The sequence below is a fragment of the Haemaphysalis longicornis genome, unplaced genomic scaffold (genome assembly GCF_048455015.1).
Source record: "Haemaphysalis longicornis isolate Haplotype H1 unplaced genomic scaffold, Haemaphysalis longicornis Haplotype H1 scaffold_4, whole genome shotgun sequence".
NCBI classification, from domain to species: domain Eukaryota; kingdom Metazoa; phylum Arthropoda; class Arachnida; order Ixodida; family Ixodidae; genus Haemaphysalis; species Haemaphysalis longicornis.
This window is the reverse complement of record NW_027526361.1, coordinates 103,930,558-103,956,485: the sequence shown is the minus strand read 5'-3', so window position 1 is coordinate 103,956,485 and position 25,928 is coordinate 103,930,558. Positions and strand designations below refer to the sequence as shown.

Below are 25,928 nucleotides of genomic sequence, written 5' to 3'. Positions count from 1 at the left end.
TGAGCTGATTTGCGTGCTGCAGAAAGGAGCGAATATGAATTAACGCATTGCCGTCAATTAAAAAAAAAAAAACATGTGCAAAAAAATTTAATCACTTGGCTGCATAACAGGTGTTCTCTGAACAAGGTAGTAAACAAAAATATACAAATGTTCAATTTCTAGCAAAAACACGGCATCAATGTAAAGATGCAATCACTGCGCTAGATTATGGTTCATCACTCACTTATGCGGAAATAAAAATATAACGTCTGTTTCAAACAAGCAATCACCGATAATTCCGTGGCCGAAATGTCCGTGCACCGATATGTCCGTGCACCGAAATGTCCTAGACCCAGTTTCAGTGCCTGAACGCTAACTTCGAACTTTTCTTTTGTGGCGACATCGCGAAAGCCTGCCCATGCGTTTTGTGGTGGCATTATTTAAAGCTGTGACACCAGTCCCCCTTCTTTGTTTGGTGACACAGGGGGTGAAGGCACTTGGTACAAGCCGCTGGAAGTAAAGACAGTGCCCGAAATGCGTCACGCAGGACCGGACTATCGGCTGAGAATCCATTATCTTTCAAGATTAGCGGCACTCAGTAAGTGGAAGGGCTGGCAACGACACGAGGAAAGAAAGGCGCCGATGAGACATATGGGCCAGGACTGATTGCCTTCTTTTGTCAGCTGAGCGTGTGTGATATGATCACATCTTTTGTTTCATCTTTGCCCGCTTGACCCTGGCGGCCTGTCGCAAGGCGAAGCGATCACATCGCGTTTGCGCACATCAGAAAGACGCTCTTCTGGCCCCTTTTCTATGTCGGGGTGTGTTACGCATGTGCCGCCGACCGCGTGTGTTTGCCCATTTCGGGCGTCGTATCTTTTTACACTTCTTATGTCTGCGTTCGCCAGACTGGACTGAAACAATGCTTGATTTGCAAATGCAGTTTCCGTAGGAGGCAGTCGAATCCTTCACCAAGCGCACAGGAATCAAGTCACTATTTTTCGCACTCTTGGCGCGAGCGGGAGATTAGTAGCAAAGCACAGCAGCATTCCGCGTCCTCGAACATGCCTGGCGTGTTAACGCTGTCGTTTTTCATGGTGGCGTAGCCAGTTGTGCGCACTACGCGTGCCTTTTCTCATTTATGCTGTGCAGTTCTCACTTTCTTTGTTCAGGCGTCGCTGCCCGGCGCAATTGTTAAAAGGTGTCTTCGATTGGGAGACTTGCTGCACTCATTCAGGTAGTGCAGCTCTCGCCTCTTCGTTTTTCAAGTGCAGCGCGCGGCGCCTGCAGTGCAGGATGAGTTCACGGCTTTTCCTAGACTTCCCATGGAGGAGGTGCAGAAGCAGACGACGCCAGTGCAGGACCGGTTCTGCAAAAGGCGGCGGCTGCGCTAAGCTGGCGGGCGTGCAGAAAGTGCAGGCTAAATCGAAGAGGCCTAAAGAATGAAGCTCTGTTTTTCTTGAAATTTTCATAACCTTCGACCAACGTCCCGGCGCCCCACAATCGCGAAGCTTCGCGCAAAACGAACCCAACCAAAGCCCCTTGACTTTGACCCAACCCATTATTTTCTTTTATTTTTCCCTTTAGGTGAGGGTGGCGAGTGCGGCGACAGGCGTGAAGCTTGCACGTGCCGGCACGCGAATTCCCGACATGCAGTGACAAGCAAAGCAGTGTGTCCGTGAATGGGGAGGGGGGAGCAGCGGCTACCGGGAAAAGACAGCTTTGAAAGGCGAAGGCATGCGCTTAATCTGACGGACTGACCCCGCCGGAGGCGATTCCAGTGTTCGCCAGCGGGGCAAAGTCGGGAGGTGGACCCGAAAAGGGGGCGCTGTGGTCGCCACTCTTTAGCTGGGCGCAAACGGATTGGCGAGAGCTCATTCGGTGGCAAGACGGTCGTAGGTGCGAGCAGTGGTCCCCTCCGCTGCCGTCCACTGAAACGTAAGTGCACGAACCCTTTTTTTCCCCAACCCTAGTCGTGGCTACTCGGACCGCCGCCGACTACTACCTTTCCAGCATATCGCTCGCGGAAACTTAATTTTATAGATCATTGCGTATCATGGCGGATCGTCTTGGTCACTTGTGCTTTTTGCATGCGGAGAGTAATTTTTTGCTGGGGACTGTCTAGTTGTGGTCATCAATGCGCCATCATTTGGGATGAGAAGAACGCAATAATACTGGTTCTAGCCAACATGACCCGTCCGTATCTGCATAGCCATTTTGCCTTGAGAAGTTTGTTTTAAGTACAAGCGGTCGCCTATTTAACTTTACGCTAATCCGATATGAGTTCATTTTGATGAAACAAATTGGTTCACAGCCCGCCAGGCACCACGAAAATTAATGTCAGGAGCACACGATTTCTTTTTCTTCTACCTATACTTAGTCGGAGACATTGTGTTGATAGTCTTCCTGTAGATACCTCCAGATTCAGAAGCTGCGTAATCTGTACGTAATCGCGGTGACTGTCGAAAGTCACCGCGGCATTCGACGCCGGCCAGCTGAAAAGGAAATACTGAAATGAACGTAGGGACTTCGGAAGGACTTTCACGTCCGCCGCTGTGCAAGTGGCAGCACCTCGGTACGCCAGCCTTTGTGAAGTATCGTGGTTAGCCGCGGATTAGCTGAGAGCAGCGTAGCCTCCGGAGTGGAGCACGTAAATTTTGACACGAATAACTTTTATGTTATTTTGAGGTGCTTAGTAAAATAATTCGAAATTCGAAAAATCGCCGTCTGTTACTTCGCAAACGCTTTCTTAGAAGGAAGTTCAAATCCTGCAGGTAATGAGCCGGACGAAGTTGGTTCGTTAAGGTTACCTACGTGTTTCGTCAAAATTAGCTGCATGCGGATTGCGAGCAGCGCGATCATACTTCACAAATAATTCGCATCTTGCTTAGCTGCCGCATTGGCGTCGCAGCGCGTGTCCGTGATTTGTTTATTGTTTAAGCGACGCGGGCGTCCACTGCGAAGAGCGCTCAGCACGAAACGCATGCTGGCTTGTCCAAAATCGCGACGACCCTGCGTCGCCATTTCGAGGCCGGAATGACCGGCTGCAGCAACCATTTTTCTTTTTTTTTTTTGTATACCCTTCTCGAGGGACGAGGGTGTCTCAAGTCTTTCCGCCTTTCGTCTCTAATGGGCGCAGGGGGGAAACACAATGGGGAGTCGGCGGCGCCCGCGCTTCTTGTCCTTGAAAGGTCGTCGACCCTGAGAGATTCTCCCCGCGGGAGAGTGTGCCGCGCTCCTTGCAGCTTTCCGAAGTTTCAAACGTGGCTGCTTTCGCCAGCTATTTTTTTAGCGGTTGGTCCAGCAAACAGCTTAGATATACAAGCTCTCTAGACATACGGCGCGTGCGTGAAAATCGCGAAAAGGGGCTGTTCTAGACAATGCACTTGTCGATCATGAAGGGCGAGTACAGAGGTCAGAATTATTAACAACGCGCGAACGCGTGGCTTTCGATACGTGCAGCGCAGCTATTGCCGATGCTTCCTTGTTTTGGAAGGAGATATTCGACACCAACCGGAAACAGAAAAAAATGGTACCATGTCGACGCTTTTCACTTCAATTTACTCAGATCTGAGCGTTTTCGCGGTTTTGACTTTCACACTTCGCGTTTTAGCTAAAGGGTTGAGGAATAGATGGATTGCTTTCAATATTCTTATCAGGGACAAGAAATTAACGCCTCTGGAGGCCAAAATCTAACAAAGCAAATTGGGTAGACGGACGGACTGTTTGATGGATGGATGGACGGATTAGGGATAAGCACCAATTAAAGAAATTCAAAGTAATTGACTGACAATTTCGATTAATTGGTTTGTAAATTGGGGAGGATTACGAAAAAAATAAAAAAGCAATAGCAGATTGAGTTCCAAGTCTCTTTTTGTGCATCAGGTAACCAACACGGAGGCGTGTAAATCACGTACATTCCCCCATTTTAAGGCAATATTCTGCGTGCGCGCGCGGTCACACGCGTGTGCGAGTTTTTTGTTTTTTGTATGTATGCTTTTTATATTTTTACAACTTATTGCTACCTGCGCTATTCTATAAGAAACAATTGTGGTACCTCCGCTGATTCCGTATTTTTGTGCAAAAGCAAAATGCACGGCGTTACGCGGTAAGTTTTCACTTTTTTTTTTCTAGTGTTTCCGTCTTTGTTTTGGAGGGATACATGTGGTCTATCTTGTCAACATAACTTTTTTTGGTTCCATCTTCTTCTTTTTATTTGTATGAATTCCCTTCCCCTCGAGGGCATTCCTTGTAATCGTATCTTTGGTTTGTTATACCCCAAAATATAAAATTTTGATGCAGTACATAAAACGCCATTAAAATTACAGCATAGTGAGCATCAGACCTAGCAAAACACCGTGCCTAAAACAACGCATACAACTAACATCAAGAAGAGCGTAAAAATAAACCCCGAACATTCCTTTTAGGGCTCTTTTCTACGTTACACGTCCGAACTACTGACAATAGCCATCACCTAATCTCGCTGGTCATGGCTATCAGCAAATTGCGCTGCAAGTATCGAAAACCACGCGTTCGCGCGTTGTTAAGTTTAGACCTGTACAATAGTGTACAGCCGGCCGCAAAAATTTGCGGATGTGGAGTGCGTGGCGCAGCGGCGCAAAACTGCATTGCCGCACCATCTTCCGCTACACACCGCCGAGTCAAGGCTCACGAAACTTGCTCGTCAGGCGCGCTTTGCGCATGCCTGTCCTTTTCTTGCTATCAGGCATCTCTGGTCACTGGCTTCCCCGTGACGTGCTTTCAATATACGCGGCAGCCGCTGTGGCGCCGCGAGACCATCGCCACGGGTATCTGGGGCAACATATCGCGTAGCTCGCACCCGCCTTTTACGCGGGGATTAACGTTGTCAAAATATATGCTATCTACCAAGTGATGTGCTGGCCGAACATTCAAGTTAGAGCTGTTATAAGCTAGGTGCTGGCAAGAACTGCGTGAGTTGGCAGGCTGTGCAGAAAAAAGTCGCGTTGCCTTCATAAAAAAACGTAGCTTGAGGCGGGCATGTTGATTTTAACGATACTGCAGAAACTTGTACCTGGATGCATATTAACTCAGTCCCGCCGTCCTATTTGCTCTTTGTTCGCATAACGAGCATTACTTTCCGGAGTGTTTCGACCGACGCCCTAACGTATATTTTACAGTTGTATTCGTAAAGCGCACTTGTTTACCTTGGTGTCGGGTCATTCTGTTTAAACAGCGCTCGGCAAGATTACGGGTGAAAAAAAAGGGTTTCTACTGAAATCGTAATCGCCGCGTCATTCAGGTCGAAATATTTCGCAAGCTTGCTCCCTGCACCCTTCCGCGCGCCGCCGTCATACCTAAGGGCCTCAGTCATACCGATGTCGCCCCTCTCCAGGAATCTCTCCTTTTTCGCCCCGGTGGCCCCATCGGCGATTAACTGGATGCAGATGTCTCCATCCCTTCTCCTATTATAATAGGAAGAAAATATCAATCGGCTGGTGTGGCGAGAGCTGCAACAGTCGTCTACGAGCTTTCGGCGCCCACTTTGCACAGTGGAGAGGCACAAATGGCACCCCCAACACAGGAGGGTGATGAGGATGATGATGATGATTAAAGGCCTCCCCTTTGAATCGGGGTAACGGCGTGCGCCATCTAGCCTATCTTACTAATTTAAATTTAGTTACTCCTGAACTCGGATTTCTTTTTAATTCTGTCCTGCCGCTACCCCAGGCTGGGATGACATTTTATCGACCTCCCCGCTTTTTTTCCACCACTACTCTAGCCGCTGCTAAGTAATACCTACTGCTGACTAGTTAATGCTTCCATCAACTGCGAAGCCCAGCGCCTCGGGAAGTAGGACTTCCCCTCAATTCTATCCGGCTGAATTTTTTGGCATTTTATTACTATGTGGTCGATTGTTTCTTTATCCCTGCCACATCCCACACATGTCTCATCCTGTGACGAATATTTGCTCATGTAAGTTCGAGTTCTCAAGCAGCCAGCCCGTGCCTCAAAGAGCAACGCACTACCTTTATTGTTGTCATAAAAGTTATCTTTCCGGATCTCTTGTTTGCTTGCTTTGTAGATTCCCAGTGATCCCTTCTTTTCCATCCTCTTTCCACATGAGCGTCTGTTTACTTCACTTGCTTTTTAACTGCCCCCCATTGTTTATTTGCTGCGGTCAAGTTACATTGAGTCGCCAGCTTTCGCGTCCTCTTCCGCCATTGCGTGTCCACACTTTTAAGGTACACGTACCTGTGCACTCTGGCGGCCCAGTTCTTCTCATCTAAATGTCTAATAAGCCACCCCTCAAAACGTATTTTACTTTGCGCTTCCCTCGCCTCAAATGAAGCCCAACCCATATCACCTTGTACCGCCTCATGGAGTGTTTTCTACTCGCGAAAACGCGTCGCCAACGCCCCAGGGCGCGCTGACGCTGCCGCGGAACCACCCGCACGCTGCGCGCGGCGCGGCGCGGCCGGCGACAGCAACATGGCGGCGGCTTCGGCCGCGAAGTGGTGTCGGCAGCTCGAGCGACCACTTTTAAGCGCTCTCTAAAATGCCGCTCAAGGCACGCACGCAGTTGCTTGTGCGGTAAATGAGGTTATAATGTGGGCGAAAACGGTACTATAAAACATCTTCCGCGCCGCTAGTGAAAGCGCCCATTCAATATCTGCCGGGGTGGTAAGCCTAAACATCCCCCGCGGAGCCAGCCGGCAGTCTCGAGCGCTTAGAAACCGCCGCTTAGAAACCGCGAAGGGAAGCGTGCGCCTCCCCATTGGCGCAAGTCGCCAGGCTCTTCCCACTGCTGCGCGCGACGCGCGTCAATTTCTAGCCAAGGCAGATGCTGCCGCGGGTGCGGGATCGTTGACGCGGGCGTCGAAAAAACGCACGCGCAACGCCGACGCGCGCGAATCGCGTGAAAAAACGCTCCATGCGGTTCGGCCTCTACTGTGAGCTCCCAGTGCTAATCTGCCGACTGCCTTTTGGTTAACCTCCAGTCCCGACAAGATATCTGTTAAGCATAATACGGCATTAGAGAACGTGAGCGCCCGCACCATTACCCCTTTCCAGATGCCTCGCACTACCTCGTACTTATTGTATCCTTAAAGTGCTGTATGTTGCATTACTGCTGCATTTCGTCTCCCTTTCAGTTTGAGGTGTTCATGGGCATTCAGGTAGCCTTTTCCTTCATTAAGCCAGATCCCCAAGTATTTGTACTTATTTACTAATGGTAAGACTTCCTGTTGAATCCTTATTGGTGCTATATGAGCTTCCTCGTTAAGCACCATGACTCCAGATTTGTGTGGGTTAAAATGTAGGCCTAGGTACGTTGCCTCATCGCCACAAATATGGGCCAGTTTTTGGTCTTCTGCATTATCTCCAGCAACCCGTCAATCCCCTTACCAACGCCACTGTAAGTGGCTGATTATTTTTGAGTAGAACCTACACCGAATGCAACGACGACGGGGTGATTCGAGAAAATCGCGAAAGGTGAATGCACACGTGCTTTAATTAAAGCCAGCTTGGTTTCTTTCCTTTTCATTTTTTTCGTCACGGTTGAGCTGCTGGGAGGACGGGTCAATTGAAAATCAAAGCGCTTCAGTAACCTTGAGAATAAAGAAATGGGGCTGTTCATTTGTATATTAAAATTTTAATATGTTGCACAAAAGTAATATTTGAAAGGTACACAAATTAAAATATTAAAGCTAAATTAAAAGAAATCCTGGGGTTCAGGTCACAGAACGGTCTGCATCAAGACATCCTGCACCGAAAAGTCCGTGCACTGAAATGTCCGGATCCCCGCAGGCTTTTTCGTAAAATGTGTAATTGGCAGAGTTAAAACATTCAATCGTTTTATTTCCCGTAAATAGAAATAATTGCTGCACAATTTTAAAAAGGAGGAGGCAAACGTTTATTGAAAAAAAAAACCATAAGAAGTTATAAATGTAAGCTTACAAGATAGATTACATGTATCCCTCCAAAACAAAGACGGAAACACTAGAAAAAATGAATCAGCGGAGGTTCCACAATTTGTTATAGAATAGCGTAAATAACAGGTTGTCGTAAAAATATAAAAAGCATGCATACAAAAAACTCGCACACGCGTGCGCGCGCACGCACGATATTGCCTTAAAATTCAATATTGTTGTTTGGCGTTGTTTCTGGATTTTACTTTCACTTTCTCGGTGCAATAGTCATGTACACCACCCCTGCCTTCATTATGGGCTGTATTTTTGATCATGCGAAAATGCGAGTGCGAAAAATGGCGCCAATTCTTCACTCATCCCACGGGGAATCAACTGGCGCAGTTTAGCGCTGCCGCGAGCTACGCTAATTCGTCCGCACTAATTATTTATCCGGAAAGAATGGATTCTAGCAGCGCAGGACGGGGGCGGTGAGGTCAGTGGGAGAGATGCGGTGAACCAAAGTAGGCTGTTGATGAGATATGCGAGACGAACACTCTTGCTTTAAGCCTTTTTCCTTTCACGTGCCGCTTCAATAACAATAAACGCGGTTTGCTCACGCCGATTCAAAGTTTGCCGCGTTCCAGTGCTCGCGCGCAATCTATCGGAACCTTTCGTTACTGTCGGACTTGGATGCTGCAACGAGGCCTAGGCTGCCGCGCGGGCCCTTTTTTGTATCTTTTGGGCCACAAATATTGTTTTCAGCGCGTATTTCTGATTTTCTATCGCTAAAATACACATTTATTTTAAATTAGAGAACGCTGGAAGTATTGATGCCATGTATTGATGTTTCGCCCCTAATATGGCTAATGTGCTTTTTGCTCAACGATGTTTTAATGTTTCGGGAAAGTTCTCTCGCTTTTTTTTTGTGCGTAAACATGGCCATTTTCAGTTCTTTATTATTTTTTGCTTTCATTTGATGTCTCTGCCGTGGCTTCATGCAATAAACTCCACATACCTGGCTTTCTTGTGAACAGTTGCCCTGCTACTGGTTTGTTGCTTTTGATCACCTTAGTTTCGTTGGGAACTTCTGTTCCTCCATGCCTGTTATTTTCAAACTTGCATGTTTTAATTTTTACAAAGTAGCAAGTACTGGCAACCCTTATTATGCACAGCTTTCATTTCCCTTTGCTTGAATTGCGGCAACGTTTGCATCAACATGGCAAGATCCTAACGTCTCGAGGCCGAGAAACCGCCAAGTTGTATCCCCAACAATTCTCAATGATCACAAGAGCTGAGTGGGTCGTCAAAGGATAGCTTGAAATTGATCAAGGATGTCTTCATTGCCCCTTTAAAGTAAAGCCAATTGTGTAATTTCTGCCCTTGTTACCTCTGCAGTTCTTGCATGTGCTAAGGTGTAAAAAAATAAACGAAATTGCGTCAACACAGTTCAAATATGTTTTGAAGAGCTTCTGGAAACAAGTTTTCTTATACTTTCAGATCCCGATGACCCGTCTTTACCGGCGGAAGAGGCTGCACAAGTATGCCGCTTGTGTTTCGCGCTACCACAAAGGCATCCCGTCGGTCAAGAAACTGATCAAGGAGCTAGTCATCCTCGCGTCACCGGTCAACCACTTCCGCCTTGAGCTGGAATTAGGTTGCAGCCCCGTAAGTGTTCTTGCTGCCTGCGCGCAGCTTGTTACTGCTGGATGCATGGTGGAATGTTTTTGTAGGTAACTAGGGAGTGTAATATTAGGGGAGTATAAGCTCTCGATATCAAATGAAAGGACCTGTATTAAAACACCTTAAATATAAGCGGTTTTCCTAGAAAACAGTTTAGATTGGTTTTTTAGGACAACCGTAATCTAAGCGATTGCGTTTAGGTTTCGTCTAAATGTAATCAAATCTTACCATAGCTTAAACATAATGTAACGTAATCTAAATACGGACCTACAACGTTTTTCTCAGATCTACAAATTTTTAGATCTACAAATCATTGGTATGATGCCAAAAGGAATTATAACAGTGGGCCGTGCAACCTACTTTTAACTGCATGCGAGATGAAAAGAGGTGTTTAAAAACTTGTATGGTTTTGAATCACTTGCTGAAACAGACAGCTGTTTGCATATGCATGTTAGTGTTGCACACTACATGGCGCAGTCTTTGAGTTCAGAGCGTTTAGTGCCAAATTAAACTTATTTCCACCGATTCATTTAGAAATACCTGGTGTTCACCTTACTACATGAAATGCTGAATCGGAATTTCATACAAGCTAGAGGACATGCACTCCACAAAGATCTGTTGTCTGTCCCTTTGGTGGTAGCACAGTTGGTGGTTTATTGCATGTTTATTGTAGTAACACTATTTTGTGCCAAGGTTTATTGGACACTTGTGTGAACAGAAACGGGTCCACCTAGTGGCTCTAGGGTCCACCGATCAGCATCCGAAGCAACGTGCTTCGAAGAACCACGAGCCTTGAGATTAGTGCTGTTTGCTACTTCAATCTCTAGCCACCAATGCAGGAACAATGGCACCAAGAGCATCATCTCAATCCTAAGTATGGCTTGCACAGAGTAAACTGGCAGGGACTCCTGAGTGAGGTTTGTCAAATAATTGCTGAAACTGTTTTGCATTACACAGCCTGTTTAAAGGAGCCATGAAGATGAAATGCAAGTTTGTTTTATTCCAAAGATTTCGTGTTTTTATAGTGTTCCCAGCACTTGTTCGGATGCAAACGATGTTTTATTCACTCGGCAATTAATCAATTTATGTGAAAATTTTGATTTTCCCGCTAAATCGTGTTTTCGTGGTCTGCAATGACATCACTGGAACACACCTCTCTGCAGCCAACTGGAAAGCCTTCTTTACCGTTAGGGAACCTAGATGGCGCCACCATACCGTGGCAAGCTGTTTTCTGCCTCAGGTTTGTTTTTGACCGTGTTTTAACCTGGCTTGTTTTTGTTCTGGGAGAAAATATTCGTTTTGTGAAACAGTGCTCGCTCAACACATATGGTCACGTAAGACACCGTTGCTTGCATCAATGGGCCAGTGTCGTCTAAAACAACCTCAAAGCCCCGCAGCCCTGTGCAGCTAAACCATAGTTCGTGCAGCACTAACAGCAGCACGCATCGGTACTTCCATGTTTACATGTGCTTTTGTAGCTTCCACTGTCGGTCCAACCGTTACTGCTTTAAAAAAACGTGGCCTAAATTTAAATGCAAATAGCTCATTCGGCAAGCTTATAAGCTCTGCCTAATTTGCGTTTGCTTTTGCCGGCCTCTGCTAATGGCAGAGCTGGCTGGTATGACATCATAGGTTCTGTTGCAGGAAATGGGTCGCATAACCTGTCCCTTTTTTCCTTATTATACTGCTTATCTGAGCGAAGTTTACATTAAAAGTGGTGTCAGGGATTCTAACGAGGCAATCTTTTGAATGAACCAAACTTGTGTTTTGTGTTCATGGCTCCTTTAAGGATGGCTTCACTTCTGCACACATGCGTTGCTGGCAAGACAGCACAAGCTGTTATCGAACTGTGGAAGCCTTAGCACCTTTTAAAGCATTTTTATGAGGCGAAGTGACGCATCAAGTAGTACATATAGAAGTGCTACATTTAAAAAGTCCCTCTTATCGGGTCTCTGGCTTCTGGTCTGAGACATACTACCACTGGGGTTCACTGTCCTTGGTTGGGGCACAGAATTTTGTCAAGGCTTAAGGTGGTTCAGTGGAGTCTCGTTACAGCTGCATGCTAAGCATGCCCTGTTTAGTTTTGTCATGGCCATACAGTAAGACACAGTGGGTAGTGTCATTACAGTGCAAAACAGAACTGCCTTGGATATAATTGAATTTGTAGCCCTCCACTATAGCACAATGCAGCTACGCCACATGATTCTTCATTTTTCGCACATTTAATTGAACGTGAAAGTATATGAATAATGCCCCGACATCCCTTTGAATCTCGCAATATGCAGTCACATATGTAGTCCTACTTTACCTCTAATCTCCCCACTCCCCCCATACCGAATTTAAGAAGCATGTTATTTTCTAAAGGAGGGTACCGTCAACTTACTATCGAGTAGCAACACTTACCGTCGAATATTCAGAATGTATTTTGGGGTACAGTCTATTATCCGAGCAATCTCCTCCCGCAAGAATTATGCGCGATGAGAAATCGTGTGTAATTGTTCCCTCTGAACTTGACCTTGGACAGCCCGACCAAAGCTGCGTGCTCTTTCCCGGGTAGGGCGGGCGGCTCGCGGCGTTTTCTTCGGCGGCCTTCGATATATTACGGGCCGGGGAGTTTTCTCCTTTTATCCGCAACGTGGAGGGGTCTATTTCTAGTCTGGTGCCACATAAAAGCAGGCATTGTCGCCTGCTCGCAAGTGCGCGCTCAGGCTGGTAGGGCGCTTTTTAAGCAATAAACGTTTGTTGTCGAGTGGCCTTGTTGAACTCCGCGCGCACTCAAAACCCACAGGAAATGCCAAAACTGTCTACAGGTTCAGGCATAGAAGAGCTTGGTACACAGCGCCGACAACGGCAGATCGTCACAGGAAATGCAAGGAATAAACCACGAAGTTGATCAGCGACAGCCAAAGGACAGCCACGGCCTAATTGATGTCGTTTAGGCCATGCCAGGAGTGCATAATGAGGAAAATTGAAGACAGTGCGATTGGTTTTTCATCTTTCACAGATTTCAGCACTCACCGCTTCACGTGCTCGTGTAATATTTGGCTTTGGTATTCCTGGCAGTGTAAATGTCGCGCAGGTTTACTTGCACTGCTCAGTGTTGCAGGGTCCCTTTAATTTTCTGCTGGATACAAATGTGATCTCTTGTTGTGCCGGCCGTTTTTCCAGTAAAGGCAAACAATGGGAATGTCCGCATCGAGATTTCGGCATATGTTAAAGCATTCAGGAAGACAAAAATATGTTAGGCTCATTGAAGACTCCTAGTAATATGTCGATTTTGTCGCAAACTTCAAATAAGCTAGATGCTAAAGATTACAGGTCAAACAGGCAACTCCCAGGCTGCTTTTTGGCCGCTTGTTTGTTGTCTTTTGTGCAATTGGCTGCTTCCAATCAAAGCCACCACTAAGAAACCTGACTGGGCGATAGCAGTGGGGCCTCAAACTTTGTTCATTTGTTTCACAAGAATTTTAATGTGCAGTTGACATGCTATTTTTAGCGTTCCCTCTAATTTGTCACTGCTGATCCCCTCTTATCATGCAATGTGAAAGTTTTTTCAGTATTGCATTTTGTCAGTGAAAAGTATTGTCTAGAATGGAGCTCAGTTACCAAAGTTTAGGTCTTCCAAATTAAACAAGGTTGCATTTTGTTTTCATGGCTCCTTTAAGGATTCCCATATAGTTATTTTTTATAGCCCTCCACTTCAGCACCTTCCAAAACCCAAAACTTGAAAACTTCATACACTTTGATATTTGGCACACCCATTGAGTGCTTTTATAGTGTGTATAGAACGCAAAGCCTACAGTTCGACCTGTCAATCTCCTAGTAATTTTAAGCCGTTGATCACTTTATGAAATCCACCGCAACTTTTTATTTCATGGCGGCGTGCTGTGTATTGGCCTCTCTCCAAGTGTCTGAGTGCAATTGGGAGCAAGTATTCATCTTTTTTTTTTCCAAAGCAGTATATCTTCCAGTGATTGAGTGCAAGCAGTAGCGGTATTAATGCTGCGTTTTGTTCTTAGTACTGCATTTTCCACAGCTAGAATACTGACTTTTTTCTGGCAATAGGTGGGGAAATGGGGGCTTTACTTCAGTGTTCCCCAACAGCTTTACAATATTTCCAATATTTACAACCTCCCATTTGCAATGCAATTAGGAAATAATTAACGATGAAGCAACTAATCCAGAGAGAGCAAATTAAATGGCCTAGACCTCTGGAATTGTTACTTTGGCATGCCGACTGTATTTAGATGCTTTATTGTAACACTTTCAGCTTTCATAAAGTAACCTGTTAGTAATGTCTCCAAGATCCGCTATATCGTGTTCCCTCAGGTGCAGTTCTTCTGTCATGCAGTTCTTGTGCTTGTTGTGACCTGCTGTAACAGCCGTTCAGGGAGGCAACTGTCTGCCGTAGTGTTGAAAATAGCACAATTACTAACAGCAAAGCTGTTTAGGCCAACACAAATCTGCCCATCGTAGAGAGAAAACCACCAAAGCCTCATGAAAAATGTGGTTAATAAGGTCCCGGGAATCGAACCCAGGGCCTTTACACCATGAAACCAGCGACCTAACCACTGGGCCGGTGGGGTACAGGTTAGCAGCAGTGGAAAACAATTTGTGCAGCCAGTTCGAAGAAAAAAAATGGTTGTAATGTCATGGTCGTAATTGAACTTGGGTCCCTTAGTAAAACTGGTGCCTATCCGATTGAACTATCATTGCATTCTGGGCACACAGCATTTGCTTTGTGTTTGAAGCGGGGGCGTTGGCTTTGGACTTGGCCGCATGTTCTAGCGAGCGCTTACGCAGTCCACTTTCGGAGAGACTTGAAAGCCTGCGGACTAAACGATTCAGGCCTGCCAGTCAGAACTTTCAGTGGCAAGTTCATAAATCAATGTGAGGTGATGACATATGAAGCAAAAATTTGGCGCCTTACTAAAATACTTGGTAGCAAACTTTGGTCGGCTCAACGGGCAATGGGTACGAGATTTCGGCGCACGTTAAAGATCCCCAGGTGGTCAAAATTTAATCCGGAGCCCTTCACTACGGCGTGCCTCATCGCCTGCGTTTCGTCGGCATATTAAACCCTACAATCAATCAATCAATCAATCAAGTGTTCTCATGCACAATGCATTTTATTTCTGAGAGCACATTGGGAAGCAAAATATAAAAGCAAACAGACAAAATCAGCGACATTGTGAGTGTACATTTTGAAGCCTCTCTGAGAAAAAGCAGACAAAAAAGCGGCACTTGCTACGGTGGCTCAGTGGCTAAGGCGCTGTACAGCTGAGCCGAAGGACTTGGGTTCGATTTTGGCCATGGTGGCTTTGCTTTTCCGATAGGGGCAAAGAGCAGGAACGCCTGTATTGAGATTTTGGTGCATGCTAGAGATCCCCTAGGATCCCTAGAGAACGCAAATGTGGCAGGGGGCGGCAGAGGTTTAGATAGGCAAAGGAGAACAAGAGGTTTGCAGGGATAAATTGGTCGCAGTTAGGACAGGACAGGGATAATTGGAGATTAATGGGAGAGGCCTTTTGCCCTGCAGTGGGTGTAGATAGGTTGATAAGAGATCCCCATGTGGTCAAAATTAGTTTAAAGCCCTCCACTATGGAGTGCCTCATAGCGCACATTTATGCCAAATAACCCCTCAATCAATCAATCATTTTCTCTCCCGCCTTGCAGTGCCAAGAGCCGACGGACACAGAGATCTGCCCCGTGGTGTCCGAGCAGTTGCCGGCCATCAATGAGTTCCTGCACTACCTGGCCTCCGAGGCCAGAGAGGTGACCCCTGGCCAGCTCGCCATCCAGGCCTTCAGCTTCGACTGGCGGTTTGAGCAGAACAACTGGCACACCAAGCTCGCCGCTACTGTGCTTCACTCCCTGCTGGCCAAGCACAGATGCATCAAGGTGAATACTGTTCCATTGCAGCAGGACTAATGACCATGGTCAAAGGGACAGTCAACCAATCGTTGGGAAGTGAATGCCCTCTAGCTCGCATGAAAGCCAGTGTTTTTAAAGACGATAGTCTTTGTTGGGCTACTTAAACGCAGAAATGTTGGTCTGTCTGTTTGTCTGTCTGTCTGTCTTCTGTCTGTCTGACTCGATTCAGCCACCCCACCAAAGTGAAACAAACTGCGCAATAGTCTTGTAAACCGACATAACGCCCAAGTCCGGTGTCAATGTTCATACTTGCACACATTGTTGAACAAGAACAAGATATCACGCAAAAATAAGGTAGAAAATCAATACATAAGTAATATTTGCAGCAAATTAAATACATCAACTGGAGAAAAGTCTCCTGCTGTTGCCCGCGCTACCTGGTGGCATTAAAAAAAATCAAATGGCAACAGCAATGAAAGGTTCCTCTAGAGAGGTTCCACGTTCTGCTTGGAACGCTCGTCGAGTAGAGCAATGTGGTTCTATAAACGTTTGTAGTGGGATGCCTCTATTCACGTGCGTCTCGGCCGTACGGCAGTGCTAGCATTGAGGCACCTGGCTTGGAACAGTGGAACGTGGTAAATTTAAATGACTTGACCAAACCTCTAGCGTGTTATCTTGGGAGGAATGAGAACAGCATGACAGGTGAGCGGGGGAAAGGGAAGGGAGGGATTTACTTGCCAGAGGCGCCAGTCGACTATTGTCTTTTGTCTACATTTGCAACAACAAAAACATGTGGCCATTTTTTCTGGTGGAGTAACCAGAAAGGTAGATAGAAGTTGGGTAACCAGAATAGGTAGAAATTTTACTTTGGCACTAAGCTTTTTGAATTTTGAAATGTGGTGCCTGGTAGTGCCTAAACATGACACTACTGTATGCATACAAACAGCTGTGCCAATTTAGTTGTAAATTTATTGTGGTTACCGCACTATATCAAATGTTCCCTTTTACACGAGCCAGAGGATGTGCACCCTATAAGTGGTGGCTGTCTTACAGCAGAATACTGAGTCAGGTAATTCGGGGGGATGTTTGTAAAGCATATATGATTATTGTACTGCGTATATGCAAAACTTTGCGTGAGCCAGTCAATGTTTTTTCTTGAATATTCCAAAAACTGAAAATCCACCCACTTTAGTGTCACACATTCATTCCTGGATCTTTACCACACAGTGCTAGCATCCACGAAATGAGAAAAGTAACACCGTCGGGATATGAACGTTGCTTGCTGAAGCAGATCTTAAGGCCTTCTCTGCGTCGAAGAATAGGCTCTTGCACAGGAAGCACGTTTGTGCATTAGTATTTTGTGCCACCAGACCTGTGTATTGTATGTTTAAATGTCTTCTTTATATTTCATAATTTCAAGGGATTTGGGAATCACGAAAATAAACTTTTCATGCTGCTGCCTGGGTAGTGTGCAACTGTTTAAGTGGTATAGCTTTGTTAGAGGTAAAAAGTACGTTCGGGGCTTCCAACGTGGAATATGGAAAAAAAAGTCTATGGCTTAGCCAATCTAAACTTGGATATGCAAAGCGAAAGCATAGCTTGTCCTGGTTACCTACGGCGGTGGCTCAGTGTCTTAGGCGTGCTGCTGAGCACGAGTACACGGGTTTGATTCCCGGCCGCGGCGGCTGCTTTTCTGATGGAGGCGAAAAGCAAAACGTTATTTCAGTGCACATGCTCACATGCACCACATGCACAATTAAGATTTGAGACTGAGTGCACGAGGCTAATACCCGAAACCCAAATCGACATCACACAATGGACAGAGATAAACTAAAGAATAACAGGGAACCATACAGAGCTAAAGAATAATTTAGAAACTAGCGCAAATGCGACAGAACAAACGTGAAAAGTCAGTCGGGGAAGGAAGGAATAGGACACAGTACGTGGTGGTTACCGGCACCGGTCGAAGTGTCGTTAAAATGTCCAGGTGAAATGTCGTGGCCGTAGTGGTAGATTGTGCTCAGTGCTCCCATCGCGTTGTAGCAGACTCTGATCTCTCGGGGCATCGCTGTCTCCACCCCTGACCCGCACCTCACTTGCAGTTGCCTGCAGGTGAGGTGCGGGCGGGTACTCTTTCATCTTGTTCTGATGGTTGTCACTAGGGGCATTTTTTTAACCTGAACTGGTGCACATTAGTGCAGTGTAGTGCAGACCAGTACAGAGTGCTACTGGGGATATCAATTAGTAAAAAAAATGTACATATGCTGCACTGCTTGCGCCAGTGCAGACGGTTCAGGTAAAAAAAAATGCCTACTGTCAACAGTACAGGAACGTTCTCGTTTCCAAAGGAGGAATTTTTGCTTTCGGAGAGGGAGTACTTTCATTGGAAGCTTTTCTACAACGGCATGAAAATCTGGTTGCGATGCAGATATGCTTCCGTGATGGCGGTTAGGTTGTTGCGGTAGAAAATTGATGCTACTCAAGTATTTCATAGCTTGCACACAAGGTTTTAAAATGACACTGGTGTGTTCTAAACATTGTCAAATTACACCAAGATTTATGTCTACAATTGTGTGCATGGGTGCTCCAGATATTACTCTGAATGTGGATGAGGTGGTCTGCATGGGTGCTCCAGATATTACTCTGAATGTGGATGAGCAATGTGGCTCTGCTCAACGAGTTACAGCCCGAGGAGTGCGTAAAAAAAAAAAAAAGATGTTTCTTTGTGGAACTTGTGGTTGAGCATACTTCCTAGTTCATAACCCGATTCTAGCGGGAAAGCATGGGGCTGTCCATTTCAGTCCTGTAGAGGCTTGTGTATAGGTGACCCGTAAAAAGCACAAGGTTCCTAAGTACAGCCGGTAAAACGCTTGTCTATAACAGCGATTTCCACTTCAACCAGCTACATCCGAAAACTGCTGAAACATACTCGTTCCAAACATGTCGGAGGCGAAAGCGAAGGGCTAAGACTTCAGAATTCCGCAGTAGTTTTATTCAAATCCCACTCCGGTGGGGCAGGATAGGGCTGAGAGTACGAACGCTGTGTTAAAGACAAGCCTTTTACCGGCTGTACGTCGACTGCTCCTGCCACTTCCAGTTTGAAATCTCGTGGTTTTCGGTACACCGGCGATCTGCCGCGGTGGCTCAGTGGCTAAGGACGCGAATTTGATTCCCAGCCATGGCGGCCCATTTTCTGACGGAGGCGAAAAGCAAAGACACCCGTGTGTACGAGATTTGGCGTACGTTAAAGATCCCCAGGTGGTCCTAAATTAATTTGGAGTCCACTATTATGGCACGCTCCATTAGAGAGTTTTAGTTTGGCGTTTTTACGCTCCGCTCAGCAGCTAAGCGGAGCGGGAGTGCGACTGCGCATGCGCTCTCCGCTTAGTGGCTAGGCGGGCTAGCGGAGCGAGAAGCACGGTCCGCTAAAACGCAGCCTGAGCGGACCGTCGCGGCCCTCTCCGCTAGCGCGGCGGGGCGATGCGGGCGCCCTCTCGCGGGCGTGAGACAACTTTGCTTATTCTAAGACGGCTGCCACGCCTGCGACGAGCGCCGCGGCTTCAGGCTCTTGTTTGACGCGCAAACCGCGAAAGGGGTTCTGCATCGACGAGGACTTGTGCTTGCTGCGAGAAGTGGCGATTGCGAAACGATTTAAAAACTACACAGAACTATTCAAGTTCACTGCGACAAAACGCCGCGTTGGATCGTTTCCGTCGAAAAGGATTCGAATGGATCTGGAACGCAACTGTGTTGGCTATTATGTGGCTATCGTCAAGTCGAAAATTTATTTTCATAATTGACCAGTACTGCAATACGATTGTACGTGTCAATACTTAATAAAGAAATAAGCTATACGTACTGGTTTTACTTTGTTGAAGTGGCGAAATGGTTTTCGGTTCTGTTTCGTTAAGCCAAATTTGGTCAGACGGCGCTGCTAGTCAGAAAGGACCGGTCCGCTGCGCAAAACGAGAAAATCGCTCGCCGCTCCGCTGCAGCTTACCGGAGCGGAGCGAAGCGTAAAAACGCCAAACCGAAACTCTCTATTGCCTGCGTTGCGTCGGTGCGTTAAACCCTACAATCCATCAATGAAAGCAATCTGTGTGTGTGCGTGTTTATTTGTCGGAGTGCTTACATTTCAGGGAAGCTCTTGGTAGGATTAACCATTGTTATTCATTGAATGCGCTATGCACTGGTGTTTTCCCCCCAATGGAAACAGATAAACATGCACACGCACATGAAAGCTGCTGGCATATGGGAGGCCAGAAGAACTCTCGAACAGGAAGTGGCGGGAGCAGACAATGTATCCACGGGCCTTTGCGCTTTTTTACTGGTCACCTATTGACAGCAGATGGGAATTCTACAATATTTGAAACTACTTTGAATATTTTAAACAAAATGTAGATAGGGTATTATTGTAATAGCTTATTGATGTAATAGCTTATTACTCCCAACCCAAACGATTCGCTTCGGGATAGCATTGATGAAATAAGTTACAGCCATTTTCTGTGGCCATATTCCCTCCGTAGATGGCAGTGTATTGACAGCAGATGGCAAGTAATTACAAGTAAATAATACTGTAATAGTGGCCAATCGCGCAGTTTTTCAAGATGTGTACTTTAGATTGAGTGCTACGGAGCATTCATCACAAAGTTGGCTTTGACGTCAAATTTACCCACACGACTTCAGGCTGGCTCGCACAGTTCCAGTTAAAACTTGACCATAACTGCTGTGCTGTAAAAGACTTTATGTATCCAACAATTGCCTGATGAATAGCTGGATGAGAGTAGAGGGGTGTCGACACGTTAAGTCATAGCCGCTCAGAATTTGGCAAACATTCTATTACTGACTGTGCAATTAGCACTTGAAGGCACTTTATGCCTGTACTGTTGTGGTGCCGTTGCTGCTGTTGCATTTTGTAGCACTTGTTACTGTTGTCCAATTGCTGTGGTTTGCACCTGCACTGCTAACTCTTACAGCCTTAAGAGTAAGAGTAAGGGTTGGCTATGTTCAGACTACTGACGCCAAAGCCATATTGTGATCTAAGAACGTAAAAAAACTCGCTCAGTTTGATTGGCGGAGATTTGACATGACTTCACGACAGTTGCGGCAACAGTATGAACCCGGCCTTTTTGTCACATTCCTATGGATCCATTACTCAAAAAATGCTCTCGTTCATCCACCTTTGCTCCCTCTGTACATGCTTGTTCGAAGCAACTCTGAACTTCAACAGGAGCAATTTTTTCATTGTCCAACGACAAAAGAATTGTGAAGCAGTGATAGTGCAGCCAAAGCAGCTATTTATATTTTTAAGCATTTTCGTTCTTTTTTTCCCGCAGAGCATCCACGGTCTGGCGGTCTTCATCCACATGTACCCCCAGCTGCTGTTCGATGGACTTCGACGAAGCAGGTCTCTGACCATGCTCCGCTTTGTGCGATGCTGGCTGTTAACGGGGCAGACGAGGAGCATTCTGAATGCCGTGAGCAGTATGCCACACTTCGTGGAGCTTGCATTCGAGTCATGCCGGATCACCACTGGAGGCTGGGAGCTCATTGCAGAGTTCTTGAGTGGCACGACGACGCTCGAGGCGCTTACCATGGTCGGCGTGTCCATTTCCGGCCATTCAACTTTCCAGGTGATCGAGGCCTTGGAACTAAACACGAGCATCTCGAAGCTGGCAGTAAGCTCGATTTTTCTGACTCGCGGCAACGGCACTGCCTTCCGTCACTTTCTTGTCAGCACTACTACGGTGACTGATCTGACAGTCATCAACGACTCTACCGTAGCCACAGAGGAGGACAGAGACGAGGTCTTCAAAGCCATCGTAGAGGGCTCAATGCTGCAGAAGCTGACCATGGTTAGCTTCAGCATGGATTTGATCAGTGCCACGCAGTTCACCAAGGCAGCTCGCCTAAGTGTTGCCTTGCAGGAGGTACGGTTCAGTGACTGCCACTGGTACCTGCCCGAAACTGAGTATGGCTCTCCCACCAGGAAGCGCGATTCCCGTCACCTCGCAGCTAAGATCGGAAGCAACTGGCGTGTCCTGCCCTTCGTGCAAGCCCTGCAAAAGACGTCAGTGCTTCGGAAGCTCTCCCTCAACGCTGTGTTCAGCGACGACGACTGCCAGCTCCTGCTCCATGCGGCTCGGGACTGTCCTTCTCTTGAGCTGCTCACCTTGGACAAGGTACGCTCGCAGTCCATGGAGTGCTTCTACCAGCTGCTCTGGGAGACCGGCACAAGCGAAAAGGTCTCGCTCGGTGACTGCAAGTCAGTCTCTGCCCAGTTTCTGCCCGCCCTGTCTTCGTGCGGCGCCCTCTTGCACTTAGGCCGCCACAGGTTGGCCTTCATGGACGCGCCAGCACTGCGCGAAGTGAGCGCAGCCCTGAACCTTAATGACCACATCACCGCTCTGGACCTTCGCCTCGTCCCAGAGCACGATGAGTTCATCAACCACCACGACGCCCTCGACTTGGCGCGGTACCTGTCGATGACGACGGCGCTCAAGGACTTCTACCTGCGCCTCCATGTACCGGTGAGTGTGGCGCTGGTCATCATCATCGAAGGCCTTGTGAAAAACCGGACCATTCAGCAACTCGACCTCGAGGACATGAACATTTGCGAGTTGGGCGTTGAGTGCCTCTGTGTGTGGCTTGCCGCAAACAAGACCACGTACCACTTGGGTTACCACTGCGGCTACTTCAGGGTGGCAACTCAGCTCCTTGAAAGCCTCGCACACATGCTCACCCGCGTGCCTACACTCACCTCTGTTCGGGTCCAGCTGTTCCCGCCCAACTTCCCAGACGATCAAGTCGTCCGACATCTGGTGAGGCGCAACTGGTCCCGCGTGGAGTGTGCCGCCCAGTTCGTGCTTGGCTCGACTTCGAAGCGGGCGGCGGAGGCATTCGAGCAGGTCTCCTGGCACCCACAGCTGCCAAGCAGGGTTGAGAAGGCGGGGTCTCTGACGCCCACCCAGGTGGCACAGAAGCTGGAAGAAAGTGGCAAACGCCTGCAGAAAGACTTCTTCAAGCTTGTCGGCGTCGTCAGGGACAAGCTAGTCTGCCACCCGAGCAGCAATGGAGCCAAGCAGATGAGTGACCTTGGTCCGAGGGAGTTGCAGTGCATTTACTCCAACTTGAGCGTCTGTGACGTCGTGACCAGTCAACCAAGAGAGCCGGATGGACCCGTGACGAAGGAAGAGTGGCTGATCCTCACGAAGGGGCAGCGAGTGCGTCCGGTACGCCGACAGAGGGCCAGGAGACAGGAAACCAGTGAAGAAAACCGGAGTACGCCGACAGAAGGCCAGGAAACAGAAAACCAGTGAAGAAAACGGGACCGGTGCAACCCCATAAACCAACCAAAGATGAAATCTGCCATAGTCATTATCACCAAAATTTCATCCGGTTATAAATCGCCAAAGTTGTTCCGGTTTTATACAGCGAGACAGCTTTGCCTTACCAGAACTCACTCCATGGGTCTTTTTTTTTCTGTAGCCCAGATTTGCACTTCAAATTGATTTCTCTTCATTTTTGCAATCGGGTTAAGTTTGTATTAACCTTGTTATCCGGTACTGTTGCTGTGGGGTTCGTGAACAGAAAGCAATTTTTTAAACTATTTTCTGCGTAGTTTTTTTTTTTGAGGGGGGGGGGACATAATAGAGAGGGTGGGTTTAAAGTATACCAGTGTAGTTTTAAGCAAAGAATGCTGGTGAGAGCACAAGTGTGGCTCAATTTTATTTACTTGGTGCATCTTAGGACCGGTGCACTTGTTGGCTTCAGTTCTAGGCTGTCTAACAGGACTCTGTAATTGAATTGTCCGGGTGCTAGAGCCATTGTAACTGCAACCTGTAGAAGCACTGGGAAAGATAATATATGAATCCCACCTGCTCGTCTATGTTGCAACCCATGTTGGGTTGAAGGGTTGCAGGTGTTGAACATGATTGCCAATAAAGACTTTTGATGCATTCAATTCCAGTGGTGTTATGCTGTTTATTTTCTAGAAGCTATTATAGGGCTGGCATCTGCTGGCAACATAGATGTTAGAGCTAGAACTAGGCGAGGGCGACCCGTTATAAAGGGCATAGCCACCATCACCATCATCCTTCCAACTGTAGTACTTTTGTTCACACATCTGAATTATTCTAGATATTGCCAATGATACAGGTTGGGCCTGGTGTTAGTTTGCAAAATGGAATATTTAGTTTGCAGGGTCCGGAAAATCTTAATATTGGCATCGTGAAGCTTTTTAATGCACTAATACGCTTTTTAATGCACTACAGCATCAAATCAGGTAATTCCTAGCACATGCACTCTTGCTCCTCACAAGCGGAGGAGCTAGTCGGTTCTACAGTTAAACCTAGATTTTGCGAAGTTCACAAAATCTCGCAATTTCATGCAGGTTTCGCGCTAAGGCTCGCGTGAATGAAGCAGAAACAAAACCATAATGCTAGACAACAGTGAAGGTGAACTCACTCACTCACTCAATTTGGTTTCGCCTTGCTCGTGCAAATCGAAACCAAATTTCAAGATTCTCTTGTGATATTGTATTATGGTGGTTATGTGCCCTTACGTGTGGCTATGGCCTGTTCACAGTACGAGAAACATTGTAGGGGAGTGGAGGTATGACTGAAAGTAAAGTGCCAGCTAGAAAAATTTTGGAAGTGGGGAAGAGGGTTGTAGCCTGTTCGGCCACCCCCTGGTTATGCCACCGTCAGCGTGTTCAGGTTGTCTGAATGAATCCGTAGCCCTCCACTACGACACGGTTTATATATAGCCGGGGCGCAGCACCAGTGCGTAGAAATCCCCATTTAAGAATAAAAAAATGCTTTTATGGATGCAGACTTGAATCCAGATCAATGGCTTAGAACGTTATACGTGAGAAAGTTCAATATGGCACAGGAAGCAACCAGCAAGACACTGAAATGCCACATACAATACCAGTTACGCAGTTCGTGACAGGTTTTGATTTTGTCGCACGTGTTTTCCAACACGTTTGTCTATTTATATGCAGTTGACCTTCCGATTCCGTTTGCATAATGTAAGTGCTTAGTGACTCCCCTTCTCCGTTTTTTGTGCTACTACTTATCCAGTTGGTGTCACACCCCAGTTTCACACTTGTGGCAATGCGTTATAAGCAGCCTCAAAATGTACCTAAGACGTTCGGCGCTTTTGGGGGTCTTGTTCTACTGCGTAACAATAGATGAGGTATTTTGGCAAAAGCTTTCGCCGCCAATCTGCCAACAGAGAGACACAGAAGAGCAGGAAACGAGAGCTGGTCTGCGGAGAGGGGTGATTTCAGATGAGCCCCGATCCGGCTGCATTGGCGGCAAAGGAACGCATGCGTTCGCATCGCAGGTGACCTAGACGTTGCTACAGGGGAACTATACGTTGCTACCTATCCGCTCTTTCCAGCCCCTACAGGTGGCGCTGCGGAGAACGGCAATGGCGGACGAGATGGTGATCGGGCCCCCGTAGCAACATTCGTGTCACCATAAGTAGCGGCCTAAAAGGCCATAGTTCCGCTTGTAAAACTACTTTCTTTAAAAAATGAACACAGGTATACGCTGCTGATTATCAGACAGCATTCGATTCGTTTCAGGGTGTGTCTGCTGCCGTGTAAAAAGTGCTGCGCGCGAGGCAATCCGCTGAGCACGGCTCAGGCCGCACGGAAGTGGTTTGAGAACAATCCCGCCTAACTGGGCAAGCAACCTGCTGCAGAATGTGCAACGCTAAGTTTTAGGACATTAGAGAGTTTTAGCATAGCGGCTCCCGTACGCTACGCTAAGGTTAGCGGGTAGCGGGACCGGACTGCGCATGCGCGCGCGGGGAGTGCGAGGAGGTTGCCCCTTCAGCGGAGGGAAAGAGCGGGCATGGCGAAGGCAGGCCGCGCGGAACTAATCCACCCCACCGTGACGAATTTGCTCTCCCCAGTCGCGCCCCGCTACCCGCCGCCGTAGCGTTAGCGGACGGAGCACGCTATGCTAAAACTCTCTATTATTGCAGTGTACGTCATCGCAGTGTACGTTTTACTTTAGGCGTGTTCATTTTTTCACTGTGTGCACACTAAGCAGAAGCCCATGCGCACCCCGCGTGGGCGACAAGTGCGCATTGCGGTGTTTTGCTTGGGTGCAGTAAAACTTATCCATGACTTTGGGCAGTAAAACCGCGAAGACAAGGTTCCCATTACGTCGTATCAAGTAGTATACAAACGAACGTGTTAGCATTTTATGAAAAAAAAAATTTAAGCCTACGTATTTACTCGTGCATGTGGCATACACTGGCGTGTGATATAGAAGCGTACATGACAATACAGGCAGTATTTTACAGGTGTGCTTTTGGCTTGCGATAATTAAAGAGAAATCTCCTGGCTGAAATTATGTTATTTTGATTTGACTGCCGGTAAGATTTTTAAGTGCGCTGATGCTTGTGACCAAACAAAAAAAAGGGGGGGGTGCTGCCAAATGCTTTCAAGAGCTCGCGTTTAACTAGCAGACTCAAAGTTATATTACTGGC

General features: G+C 47.1%; 1 protein-coding gene across 1 annotated transcript; it reads left to right on the top strand.

Annotated features, from left to right (window-relative positions):
- The first annotated feature begins 1,594 nt into the window (after window positions 1-1,594).
- On the top strand, window positions 1,595-23,385 carry LOC144179213 (uncharacterized). The gene is made up of 4 exons (XM_077707476.1): window positions 1,595-1,917; window positions 9,366-9,533; window positions 15,225-15,449; window positions 20,759-23,385. Exons 2-4 carry the CDS (start codon window positions 9,372-9,374, stop codon window positions 22,739-22,741), a joined length of 2,370 nt encoding a protein of 789 aa, XP_077563602.1. The 5' UTR covers window positions 1,595-1,917; window positions 9,366-9,371; the 3' UTR covers window positions 22,742-23,385.
- Window positions 23,386-25,928: the final 2,543 nt, after the last annotated feature.

Coding starts and splice junctions, on each gene's coding strand:
- LOC144179213 (XM_077707476.1), top strand. CDS start 9,372: ATGACCCGTCTTTACCGGCGGAAGAGGCTGCACAAGTATGCCGCTTGT. Junction 9,534..15,224: donor TGGAATTAGGTTGCAGCCCC/GTAAGTGTTCTT, acceptor CCCGCCTTGCAG/TGCCAAGAGCCGACGGACAC. Junction 15,450..20,758: donor CCAAGCACAGATGCATCAAG/GTGAATACTGTT, acceptor TTTTTCCCGCAG/AGCATCCACGGTCTGGCGGT.